This window comes from Carassius carassius, chromosome 15 (genome assembly GCF_963082965.1).
Source record: "Carassius carassius chromosome 15, fCarCar2.1, whole genome shotgun sequence".
Classification (NCBI taxonomy): domain Eukaryota; kingdom Metazoa; phylum Chordata; class Actinopteri; order Cypriniformes; family Cyprinidae; genus Carassius; species Carassius carassius.
Genome location: NC_081769.1, coordinates 28,905,761 through 28,919,341, shown reverse-complemented (window position 1 = coordinate 28,919,341; position 13,581 = coordinate 28,905,761). Strand labels below are relative to the sequence as shown.

General features: G+C 35.1%; 1 protein-coding gene across 3 annotated transcripts in view; it reads left to right on the top strand.

Annotated features, from left to right (window-relative positions):
• Positions 1–12,039, top strand: part of slc4a7 (solute carrier family 4 member 7) — a 50,212-nt gene extending 38,173 nt beyond the window's left edge. For all 3 annotated transcript variants that reach the window (XM_059568333.1, XM_059568334.1, XM_059568332.1), the window contains 18 exons: positions 237–394; positions 549–636; positions 1,118–1,264; positions 1,375–1,478; positions 2,326–2,500; positions 2,721–2,854; positions 3,874–4,119; positions 4,200–4,305; positions 4,714–4,875; positions 4,947–5,060; positions 6,383–6,544; positions 6,619–6,870; positions 7,632–7,700; positions 7,833–8,006; positions 8,077–8,208; positions 8,368–8,462; positions 10,160–10,267; positions 11,473–12,039. In XM_059568333.1, the coding sequence (XP_059424316.1) occupies positions 237–394; positions 549–636; positions 1,118–1,264; positions 1,375–1,478; positions 2,326–2,500; positions 2,721–2,854; positions 3,874–4,119; positions 4,200–4,305; positions 4,714–4,875; positions 4,947–5,060; positions 6,383–6,544; positions 6,619–6,870; positions 7,632–7,700; positions 7,833–8,006; positions 8,077–8,208; positions 8,368–8,462; positions 10,160–10,267; positions 11,473–11,554 (2,508 nt within the window). In that variant the 3' untranslated portion in view covers positions 11,555–12,039. The remainder of the gene's footprint in view (positions 1–236; positions 395–548; positions 637–1,117; positions 1,265–1,374; positions 1,479–2,325; positions 2,501–2,720; positions 2,855–3,873; positions 4,120–4,199; positions 4,306–4,713; positions 4,876–4,946; positions 5,061–6,382; positions 6,545–6,618; positions 6,871–7,631; positions 7,701–7,832; positions 8,007–8,076; positions 8,209–8,367; positions 8,463–10,159; positions 10,268–11,472) is intronic.
• Positions 12,040–13,581: the final 1,542 nt, after the last annotated feature.

The following is a 13,581-nucleotide window of genomic DNA, read 5'->3' as shown; positions in this document are numbered from 1 at the left end:
AAATTTAGTTCCTGCAGTCTTGAAACCTGTTTTAGTTAATGTATGATAACCATAAATCATACCATCAAATATCCTGCACAGATTTGCTAATAGACTAGTTTGATTTCTGTTTGGTTTTGTAATACTGTGGAATCTACAACTACATACTCCCGGTAAACCAAAACACCATTCTTGAGGTACATAAACATCTAAAGTGACACTGCTTACCTGATCTTCTACTTATCTGTGTACTTAAGGTGGACATGAATTTCATGAAGAAAATTCCTCCGGGTGCTGAGGCTTCAAATGTTTTGGTGGGGGAGGTTGATTTCCTTGAGTGTCCAATCATTGCCTTCATCCGTCTCTCACCTGCTGTTCTTCTGACTGGACTGACCGAAGTGCCTGTTCCAACAAGGTAGCGCTCCGGCACACCTGAAAACATCCCTTGTTTTTACATAAATGGCTTCAGTAGGTCTCTTATGGCTGGAATTGTATGTGAAGCCTTTTATGCAACTAATTCCTGAAGTTTCATTTCATCCATATTTTTTTTTACTTTTTTTTTTATAAAGGTTTCTCTTCTTGCTGTTGGGGCCTTTCGGGAAAGGGGGCCAATACCATGAGATTGGCAGGTCGATAGCTACTTTAATGACAGATGAGGTGAGGCATCCACTCTGAATAAGCTGGAGCAAGTTCTTTTGAACGGTCATCAAAGAATCCTAAACAATGGTCCGTTTACACAAAGATAATGGTCAACATTGATAATATTTAGAAATATTTGTTGAGCACCAAATCAGCAATTTAGAACAATTTCTGAAGGATCATGTGACACTGAAGTAATGATACTAAAAATTCTACTTTGCATCAAAGGATAAAATTCTATTTCTAAACAGAAAACATCTCATTTCAATTTTAAACATTTTTCACAACATGACTGTTTTGATGTTTTTGATATAAATGCAGCATTAATTGAGCAAAAGAGACTTCAGAAACATTTTAAAAATTCACTTCAATTGTATTGTAAAGAAGTCATTGAAGTAAACTCAGCTTGTCTTTAGTCCTAATCTTAATTTTAAGATTGCAGCAGTTCAGTTTGCATAACTACATTTTCAGTTTCATGTCTTCTCTATCATCATGACAGATCTTTCATGATGTAGCGTACAAAGCCAAAGACAGGAATGATCTTCTGTCTGGCATAGACGAGTTCTTGGACCAGGTGACAGTGCTGCCTCCAGGAGAATGGGACCCCACGATACGAATCGAGCCGCCAAAGTGTGTCCCGTCGCAGGTAATCATACCCCAGAGATAGTGGTAACCAGTAGTTTGCTGGTTTAGTCTCTGGAAAAAGCCAGCCACTGGGTTAATGGGGGTTTTGTTGCCATTTTTTTATGTCTGCAGGAGAAGAGGAAGATGCCTTCCACGCCTAATGGCTCTGCTCCACTATCAGACATTATCAAAGAAGAGGAACACCACGCCGGACCTGAACTCCAGAGGACAGGACGGTCAGAGATCGTCTAACCTCCAACATTTATTGGCTGCATACTTTTTTTCTTGCATACCTCAACCATATTATTGTTGAGTTGGTCTATAAATGTAGGTAGAGGTATGCAAAGCAGAGCATATATTAAAACATAGAGATTCTATTATATCATGCCCTAAATATGGCTGACGGGTTTATATGACATACTTAGATATGTTATGCTCTTGCATAAGGCCATTAAGTTGTCTGGACTTTAAGGACATGTATAAATGTGTGTCAAACTGAACCCTGCCTGAACACAGTGTTTGTGAGAAAGAGAAGGGGGGGGGGGTCGGTGAAGTCTCTTAATGAAGGAGGACCTTATGAAACAAGCATTAAATGGAGGGGGGTAATAATGTTTTTATGGTGCAAATTTTGTGAGACTTTCATGTTGGAGATATTGAATAAAAGCGGTATATTTAATAGTGGCGCCTATCCTTTGATTTGTAGCTTTAAATGGCCAGCTGGAGACAGTTGTGTAAGAGAGCCGTCCATTAAGATGTGTTTTAAGAACCCCAGAGCGCTCTGAAAATACAGCACACCCTAAGCAGCCATTACGACAATATGAGAAGCCCTTATAATATCATTTCCAAATGCATTTACTAATTTTATTTCCATTAATGTAGGGACTTGGTTAACTTCACTGTTAGACCCAACAGTCATTAATAATTTCTGTTTTATTAGAAAACGGGGATTGTTAATACCAAATATTTAACAGCAATATCTATTATTATTAGTTAACTTCTGCAAATTATTTAACTCTGAATTTGATTGCTTTTGTGAGTATGTCCTGATAGAATTTATCCTTTTATTTTCTTCTTTCATCACAGGATATTTGGTGGACTGGTGCTAGACGTTAAGCGGAAAGCTCCATTTTACTGGAGTGATGTGCGGGACGCTCTTAGCCTTCAGTGCTTGGCCTCTATCCTTTTCCTCTACTGTGCCTGCATGTCCCCTGTCATCACCTTCGGAGGCCTTCTGGGGGAAACCACCAAAAACAACATAGTGAGTCAGACCTTCTGGAAAAAATAATGGCGGATTAAATCTGAGTGGAACATACAGTCTGAATATGATTCAGATTCACTGGAATCAAGAGTGTTTATTAAGCATAGTCTTTCCTTGTGCTTTAAAATTTATAATTTCTGCTTCCAAAGAATGTGTTTCTTCTTTGTTTGAAACTCTCCCACATTGTTGATAACATCTCTTTTGTCTGTGTTTGTTTTAGAGTGCCATTGAGTCTCTGTTTGGAGCTTCGCTGACCGGTGTGGCCTTCTCTCTGTTTTCTGGTCAGCCTCTCACTATCCTGGGAAGCACTGGGCCAGTTTTAGTTTTTGAGAAGATTCTTTTCAAGTTCTGCAGGTGAGGGAGACTCACTTTCAGTAGAGTGTCACAGTGTTCCTCATCCTCTCCCTTATGCATTTTCTTCGTGCTGAGAAACGGGGACAATTTGTGACGATTTATACAAATAAAAATAAAAACTTTTTTGATTCATTAAGACTAAAATATATTGGATTCATTAAAATGAACAGTTTGAACTGAGTTCATAGAACTAAATAAATCAAACTTACAGTACCAACTCAGTGGGCAAATAAAAACCTAATGAAAATCATTGTGAATAATTGGATTATTTTATTTTGCGTTCCAACTTATAAATGAATGAATGTTGAGTTCTTTACCCTGATATTTTATGAAATATCAGCACTCCTGTAATGCTGTTAGTCCAGTCAATTTATTTGCTTATAACTACCTATTGTTTAAAAAAGTTGAAGTTGATAAAATTGAAGTATAACGTCACATTCCAGTCGGTGGTTGACTTTCAATGTCAACTACAGTGTTAAGGCTACAAGGCATACAGCAAAAACTACTGGGCATGCACACATCAATATAGTGTAATTTTTCTCGCACTGTACAACAATAATTAACAATATTTTTGCATTATTGTAAGGGGTTGGATTAGGGTTGTAGATGTTAATAAAACACAATCTACTAGGAAGAAAATTAGCTGCCAGTTTTTGCTGTATCCCTTCTAGCCACAACCCAATTACAGTTTAAAAAGTGAAATACAATTCAGATTGTTTCCTCTTATGAAAGATTGATTTTTAAGCTGTAAGTACCATAGCGCCATCTACTGGTGAGGAAAGAGTGGTGCAGCGCTCCACTTTAAATGTCCAAAACCAGTGTCTATATGTTTTTTTTCAGCAGTGCAAATATAAAATTGCAAAACTGCTTGGTATCAAAAGTCTGTTTATCCATTCTCTATACAAAAACACATTGCTGATTATATGAAACACACAGATGAGGTTTATGTTTGTTCATTTAGCAGATGATTTTATCCAGGTATGTTGTGATGTATAACATGTCTGTTTGTCTCTTCTCAGTGACTATGGTCTGTCCTACCTCTCTCTGCGCACTAGCATTGGCCTGTGGACGGCCTTCTTATGTATCGTGTTGGTTGCCACTGATGCCAGCTCTCTAGTGTGCTATATAACAAGATTCACGGAGGAAGCCTTCGCTGCCCTTATCTGCATCATTTTCATCTATGAGGCCTTGGAGAAACTCTTCCAGCTGGGGGAGATGTTCCCTTTCAACATGCATGACAATTTGGATAACCTCACATTTTACACGTAAGGAAATATTCACCTTGTTGTTTATGGTATTATGCTTCATGTTTATTATAAGTTAATTTACTTATCTTTTTTTTTAGATGTCAGTGTTCACCTCCATCTAATATCACAGAGAAGATGGTACAGGCATGGAATCAGTCAGGTTTTAATCCCGAGACCATAAACTGGAGTGACCTTGATGTGCCAGTAAGCATTTCTGTTCTTCACAAAGTGTTTTTAATAGTGCTGCCAAAGTTAACATTAATAGGAGAAATATGATTAACAGGAATACACATAAACTTAACATTTTAATTGTTTGATTTTTTTTTTATGTACAAGTTCAGAATAAGTTGGACAGGGAGAAAAGTGCAGCATCAAAGGTGTCCAGTTGCCAGACAATAGTTTATCAATAAATAATAAATAAACAACTTCTTAACAGCATGTTTCTGAATCAAATGCATATAGAACTTTTAACAAAAGTAAAACATCTTGTTCTAAGATGTAACATGTAAGGTCTTTTATTTTTAAAATAATTTTTAGATGCACTTGTATTCACATCAAAGTTATAAAATATATTTAATTATTACTTGCTTTTTTCACTCTATCTTTTTAAAGAATTGCAAGAACCTCCATGGCGAGTTTGTGGGTCCTGCTTGTGGACATAATGGCCCGTACATCCCTGATGTATTGTTCTGGTCTGTCATTCTCTTCTTCACCACTTTCTTCCTTTCATCCTTCCTCAAGCAGTTCAAGACCAAGAACTATTTCCCCACTAAGGTCAGTAGAGTCATGCTCTGATCATGTGCTGATAGTGTTATTTGCTCTAACATTTAGTTTCTGTCCTCCAGGTCCGCTCTTCAATCAGTGACTTTGCAGTTTTTCTAACCATCATGATTATGGTCTTGGTTGATTACTTGGTGGGCATCCCCTCTCCTAAACTACACGTCCCAGATACCTTTGAGGTACTATAAATGTCATTTTCTGTAATTAATTTGTTTTTGTTAATCTTGTTAGTTCTTAAGCTAGATTCAACAGATCATGTTTGGCTGGTTTTACGGTTTCTGGACATTTGACCTTTGGTTTCCACTCTTCTAAATTTGCCTAAAAGTTAATTTACAAAGAAAGATTTGGAAATCCGTATTTCTCGAAATGCTTAACTTGCGCAGCTTTATATCATCAAAAACAGTTGAAATGAGTGTACCATCATGTGAATAGAGGCAAAACTTATATAAATAATCCAAAATAAACAGAAAACACACTTAGCGGGGTTTAGTTGACTCTAAACCACTCCAGCTGTTCCTGTTTTCTGTTATCCTGCTGGGCTTTGGCTATTGATTTAACCTCTCTTCTTTAACTGTTTTTCTATAAAGCCTAAGAACCAGGTGCTGCACTCTTATGCAAGTATTGCCATTCATTAGTAATGCTCAAAAGTGTAGTAATTTTTTAAATGTTTGAAATGTAAGAAATTAGAACTTTTATTCAGGACACATTAAATTGATTAAAAGTGAAATAAGTTACAAAAGCTAGTTCAATTTCAAATAAATGCTTTTCATTTGAACTTTATAGTCATCATGCATCACGGTTTCCACAAAAAGCAGCAGAATTATTTTCAACATTGATATTAATAGAAATGTTTCTTGAGCAACAAATCAGACACTGAATATTTCACACTAATTTTGTTTTTGTTGTATTTTTGATCAAATCAAGGCAAAAATTCGGCTTTGGTGCCTTTGTGAGACTTAAAAAAAAAAAAAAAAAAAAAAAAAAAAGTATGTGCTTCTTGGATGCTGTTAATTTTGCCTATGGTGACTCTAAAGCATTATTTTTTTGTAAATTCCTTTTGTAAAGGGATACACAGGTGACTGGTATTAAAATTCTGTACTATTTTGTCTAAAAAACCAGTGACTAACTAAAACCAATCAAATGCTGCAAGTGAATGTAGGGCATCACAACATTAAAATGTACAGTATGAAATATGATTATTAATTTTGAGATTGCGAAAGATTAAGTGTTACTTAAAAAAAAAGCTTTATTTTAGCATTAGATATTGGCAAAGATTATCTAAATGTAAAAATAGGAGAAATAAGAATGTCAAGACAATACAGATACCAATAAATTAAGCATTCTCTAATATAGACTGAAAAGTAATATGACACAAAAATTGTTCATCCCCAATAAATTCAATTTTATGTTTCATTTAATTAGGGCCAGAGCACCGGTGGTGCAAGGACCCTCTTGGAATTGCTCCGTTTATTATTTAAAGTGTATTTCTTCTGTCCAATAGCCCACCTCTAAGAACCGTGGCTGGTTGATCTCACCTCTGGGTGATAACCCTACATGGACGTTGTTTGCAGCAGCCATCCCTGCCCTCCTGTGCACTATCCTCATCTTCATGGATCAGCAGATCACCGCTGTCATCATCAACCGTAAAGAACACAAGCTCAAGGTCAGTCTGACACCTGATCCAGTCTGTCAGAGCACTGCAGCGGTCCTGGGGCTCATGATTCTGTTCTTCTGCAGAAAGGCTGTGGGTATCATCTTGACCTCCTGGTGGTGGCTTTGATGCTGGGCATGTGTTCTGTGATGGGCTTGCCCTGGTTCGTCGCTGCCACTGTCCTCTCCATCTCTCACGTCAACAGTTTGAAGGTGGAGTCGGAGTGCTCAGCCCCGGGAGAGCAGCCCAAGTTTTTGGGAATTCGTGAGCAGAGGGTTACTGGGCTCATGATCTTTGTACTTATGGGTCTGTCTGTCTTCATGACATCCATTCTAAAGGTATGGCACAGTTTGTAGTGAATTTTTTTTTTTTATATATATATATATATATAAGTATTAAACCTAATAAATCTACTGTATCATTTGATATGCACATTTCTAAGGCCTCTTAATTGTCTACATGATAAAAATTGGTTTAAAAAAACCTGTGTTGCTACTACGTAGCTACTCAGGTTGTGTGAAATGTGTCTTATTTGCTGTAAACTTTTCACTGATTTATATGAAGTAAACATACCTGTAAGAAAACATTTTATATTCTTATGCCGATATTTCAAGATAAACACCAACTGAAGCAACTTTGGTTTACTTAATTGTCCTTACATGTTTTTTTCTCCTCAGAAAACTCATTTTAAAATGTATGCAATTGTATGTCTTCATGGAGATCACACTGATTTACTTTTCAAGCTATCAGAATTTGATCTTACTTTTTGGCCATGTAAATATTTATAAATATATAACATATCACATATTTAACTTGGTTAGGGCCTTAGATTTTTTTCCTCTTGGAGTATTAGCTCCATATTCTACTATATCATGCTATATGAGGTATATATCTAATAAAAATAAAACAAATATGCCATTTTCATTGTTTTATATTTTGTCTAAAGGTTCAGTTTACTCTTCCATTGCAATAAATAATATACATTTAAAAAATAATAAAAAGACCACATGTCTGGCTTTACAGGGTTAACTGTGTTTTTAATTGTAATTGTTATTTTTCTAAAAAAAAATATATATATATATTTTTTATTTCTCTATAGTTTATCCCAATGCCCGTGTTGTATGGGGTGTTCCTCTACATGGGTGTCTCCTCACTCAAAGGCATACAGGTTAGCACACTTTCATTTTCACAATATTTGATCTAGTTACAGGATTGATTTATGTCTTGTTTATACATGCAGGTCAAACTAAGGCTATGATGAATGTGTGGTCATGTTGTTTGTGTATTCATTGCACTGCAGTTCTTTGACCGTATTAAACTGTTTGGGATGCCGGCAAAGCACCAGCCTGACCTGATCTACCTGAGATATGTGCCGCTGTGGAAGGTTCACATATTCACAATAGTTCAGCTCACCTGCCTGGTGCTGCTGTGGGTCATCAAAGCGTCTGCTGCCGCGGTGGTCTTCCCTATGATGGTACGTCATAGGTTCCATTTACACCTTGTATTTATGTATTTTACTCAGGTGTTGTATTTGCCTTTTGTAGGTTCTTGCTCTGGTATTTGTGAGGAAGCTTCTGGATTTCTGCTTCACGAATAGGGAGCTTAGCTGGTTGGATGACCTAATGCCAGAAAGCAAGAAGAAAAAAGATGATGACAAAAAGAAAAAGGCAAAAGAGGTACTTGTTCAGGATGTGAACTGAAACTTTGAAGCTGGTTCTCCTGTACCCCTTTATGGGCATTGAACATCAATATGATGCTTTGTTTATCTTCTCTTGATAATATATAATATATACTTTGAATATTTCTATCAACACACATTTCTTCTGTCTACCCAGGAAGCACAGCGCATGATGGAGGCTGAAGGAGGAATGGAGATCCCTTATGATAATGGGGACCACCTGGAAATCCCTGTGAAGACCCTTAAAGTCAGGTTAGTGAAGGTTCATAGCTGCAGTATACAATACATCCTGTGAAATCTAACCTGTTTGAGCTAAGGCCTTTCTTCATGTGGGTTTCTCTTAAACACCCTGTGATAGCCTCATTCAGTACGTTTTGACCTGTTTGTTTTGAGACAGATCTGACAGCGTAGTCTCCGACACCTCATATGAGGAAGACACGAGCGGAGTGGTTGGTCTTTTGTCTACTCTCAGGCCTGCTTGAGTCCTGGTTAACGCCCCATACGCCCTCTTTCCAGCTTTTAATCCTCACTTACATTTATTTAATGCAAAGTATTTTGCACATCACGATGTGAGTGCATGGTTACGAGTCGTAATCTTCCTCTGACAGTTCTGCATCGGTTGAAGTTATTGATGCACCTCATCCTTTCCCAATGCAGAAGAGCTTCAGATGATGATTGTTGCTCATAATTTACCTTGTATGTCTGGTAATTGACGGTTCATGTGTGAACCTAGAGCTCAGTAATATCTAAATAAATTAACCAGGGCCATCTCATTGACAGACAGCTGTGTCATTGACCTGTACACTTCTTAGGCTTCACTAACAGGTTACAAGAGCATTTTCGGAGCACTAACTCTCATTACATTAATATAAGGGATATTAATATTACAGCAGTGACTCATTTAGCCTTTAAATGACAGCTGAAGACCGTTTCTTGACATTTTCTTGCCTCAAGAAAAGTGTAATCCACATTAATAATGGCTCTCTGGAATTGTGTTCAGATATTTTATATAATTACTCAACAGGATTAATCATCAATAATTAATGTGCTCAAACCCCTGTTGTTGTTTTCACCATGATTTTACACAATTTAGTCATACATTACTGTTAAAAAGTTAAGGGTCAGTAAGAAGAATTTCACATTAAAGAAGAAATTATCATTTATTTGGCAAGGATGAAGTAAATTAATCCTAAGTGACAGATATCATTTTAAAGGTTTTAATGGCTTTACTTTTTCTAATAAATGCTGTTATTTTGAACTTTCTATTAATTAAATAATCATAAGAAAAGTCACAGTTTCCACAAAAAGCTGTTTTAAATATATTGTTCATTGTTATAATTTTAACAGTATTACTACCGTTTACTGTATTATTACTGTATTTTTATCAAACAAATACAGTCTTGATAAGATGTATCTCAAAAACGTAAAAAGAATATCTTACCGAGCTCAAATGGTTTAGCATTTTTGAACCACTTCTTTAGTTACAGGTTGCTCTGTGAACGTGGATTTTGTTTTGGGAGTTCAACGATTGATTTTGTTGTTGTTCTTGTTTGGCAAGTTTAGTCCGTTTTGTCTCATATCTGCTTAGTGTCCATTTCATGGTTACTTTATATTATTCAGTTTGGTCTTATAGAACAAAAATAATTCCATAAGGTTGATGTTTAGCTTTCAGCAAGTGAGAAAGTAAAACTCTGTCTGACTGAAAGGTGCTTTGATTACTAACATGACATATTACTCATGAACAACATCACAACAACATTAAATGCTCATCTCTAAAATAACACACAGGGTCTGCGCTGGGAAGGTTTGTCTTTGGTTCATCTGATGTGATTTTCATGCTTTATTAATCAAATGGCCATCAGGCACTGTGCTGGTGAACAGGAAGAGCAATACGTATGTTAACAGTGTGGGTGACCAGCTGTAAGTGCTCTGATGTGTCTTTTCTGCAGCACTGACCCCTCTGTGGTTAACATATCTGATGAGATGGCCAAAACTGCTGTGTGGAAATCTGTTGCCATGAGCTCTGACAGTGCCAAACTATTGAAACCTAGTGCCAGGTAGCCCTGTTCCTCTAACATCATCCCTGTCTGTTTCCTCTCACTGCTTTAACGCACAGCCTGTTTTTCCTACATAGATGTAAAGCTGTACAGAAGAACTGTAGATTTGAACCAGTAAAGGCCTGTTTGTCCGAGTTTTCATTTTAATGTATATTGTTAAACTTGATTCAGTGCAACTACTTATGTATGTTTATGAATAATTTAAGTTAATTATTGCAAATTAGTCCTGATGTACTATTTTATATATTAATATATATAAATTACTGCAGTTAATCGCATCCAAAAAAATACAAGTTTTTGTTTACATAATATATGTGTAGTGGTATGTGTATATTATGTATATATATATAAATACACATTCATGTATATATTTAAGAAAAATAAGTTATGTTTATATTTGAAATATATTTATATATCATATAAATTTATATGAATATAAATATATTCTTGTAAATACATACAATATTTGTAAAATATACACTGTATGTGTGTATTTATACATAATATATATACACCGTACACACACACACATATAAACAAGAACTTATTTTGGATGCGATTAATCGCTATTGATTTGACAGAACTAATATAATATCTAATGTTAAATTTAAATATATAGCAACTGTAAGTCGCTTTGGATAAAAGCGTCAGGTAAATGAATAAATGTAAATGTAATTATGTAAAATTTATAAAATTTAATTTAAATATACATAAATAGTTATGAGAAATAAATGATAAAATTACATATATATATATATATATATATATAAATAAATATAAAGTACTGACGCTTGTTTTGTAAAACAAATATATTCTTTGTAGAATACAAATTAAAATAATTATAATACATAATTGTTTTATTTATAACAAAGGAAACAATAATTTATATATATATATATATTTTTATATATATATATATATATATATATATATATATATATATATATATACAAAATTTAGATTTTATAAAAGTTATTAGTTTTCGTTTTTTAATCTTCATGTGACCAGGCCTTTATCCCTTGTTTAAAACCAATGCCTGTGAAAAGTGTGCATGTGCTGGGTTTGCTTTTGCTTATATAATGTTTGTGCTTTATTGAATCTGATACTGTTAGTTGCAAGTATGGCAATATTAACATTTAGAAAAATGTTTGCTGGGCACCTCCTTTGAGTTAGTTTTTGCTTCATCTCTTCTCTTTGTTTTACAGTGAAGAGAAGAAGGCTTGTATTAAGATCAATGTGGAGGATGAGCAGGGAGATACATGTGTGGATACAGAGACATCATTGTGAGAGACAGACTTTGAGAGCTCACTGTGGACACATGCAGGGCCCTTCCCAGAATCCTCTAGTCTGAAGCAGTGTTGCTCTGTTCTGTGTGCCCTTCCAACCTGCCAAAGTCAAGCCAAAGGTAGAGACGCCCGATAGAGGGCTGAGAAATGACTTTCAGGTATATTTATCTAAGTTTCTATTTTTAATCACACCAACAAACTCTTTTTTATTTTGTACAATTTGTTTTTAATATGAATAAAGCACCATGATTTCAGACATTTAGGGTATGTTATGAAGAACTCTACAGACTTAAACTTAGGTTTAGTGTTTTTATTTTATTTTTCTCAAAATAATGAAGACAAAGTCTTTTTAAGATTATTTTACACGCTAAAATCCTGTCTTCACAGTGCCACAGTTTTCAAATCATCACCTAAGATTTTTTTTTTCAGTATATTAAAAAGCTGTTGAAGAGTGCTGCTTTAAAAAAAAATGCATATAAGAGAAAATGTCTCGTTGAGACCAAAGGTGTTGACATTAGGCTGCATGACTGACCTACTAGAAAAAGAGTGTGCAAAGCTAACACTTCAAACTGTCATGAAGGACATATTAAACCTAAATACAAAGTAAATTATTATTATTGTTGTACTTTTTAATTCCCAATGATGGTCTGACAGATTTATTTACAAATACTATATTAAAACAAAACAGTGCAGAAAGAGAACAAACAGATCAACTCTTGCAGTCACTCAAATAAATAGTAAGAAATTGAGTAATGTAAATTGCTCCAGATTGTGTTAAAAGAGCCCCCCCCCCCACACTCATTCATTCATGTGTTTACATTGTTTCTCTTTTTTAGTGTTATAGAATTTTGTACTGTTAGTACGTATGATTTTTACAATGTGTTAATCAACTAATTTATTAATGGTCATTTAATGGTCAAGTAGGCGACGCAGAGGCATGATGGGGCAGGACTGCTGCAGTGTTGTTGGCCTGTCATTTATTTCCTCTTCTGTTACTTGTGTTAATGTGCACTTTAGGTAGGCTTGCCATCGCGGCTGTAGGCCTGACAACAACTTATTTAATCTAGAGCAGTCTCAGGAAACTCCTTTTTGTACTCTTTCCCCACACTACTCTATGTTTGAAAAAAAAATCACATGTCCTCCTTTCTGCTTTTCATTTCTGGACAAAAAAGTTGCCTTTTTATGTTTTGTTCATGCTGAAATTTTTTTACATCTATAGATGTCAACAGAGAAATTGTCAGTTATTTTATTTTATTCATTATCAAATGTATTTGACCTGGTTTATACTGTTTAGAAGTTTATTTCCACCATGGAATAAAAAATTAAAAAAGGTAATCGTGGTTTTTAAAGAATCTGATTTGTGAGATATATAAACTCAGAATTACCTTATTTGTTTAGGTTTTTTTTTAATGGTGGAAACTTCTATAGCTTTAGGAGTTGCCAAGTATAGTTCATTTGAATTGAATAACTTGTTTGCAGTAGTAAGCTAGCTTACTGTCCTCCTGCTCACACAGCACTTAGATCCCACAGTGACAATGAAATACCTCTGACTACTATATGTAAGCACTCTTTGATTTGTAAATCACTAGGTTCATTCTGTACATTTTCACTCTTGCAACAAGTTGCTTGTTAAATGTGATCAGTAAATGCTCGAGTCTGTGGGTGGGAATGAAATTGAATATCCAGAAGATGGTTTTCAGTCATATGCGCGGGTTCTTATCTTCCTTTGTTAGCTTCACAGTAAGACTCTGAACAAGTATTGCTGCCATGGTGTTCTGAGCTTCTGTCTTTACAATGTACATGTACTTTCACAGAATTCTGCCCAGTTCAGATAGATGTTTCCCTTGTGAACTGCAGGCCAAATCAAGATAATGTTAGACAAAGTTTTGAATTTGTACAATATATACATAGGGGAGAGAGCTGTCTTTTGTAATGTTGAAGTTATTAAAGAAAAAAATGAAGAAAAAAATGTCTGATGTATTTATTCTACCGTTTGGCTTGGTTTTTATTTTGGTTTTTCTCTGCATA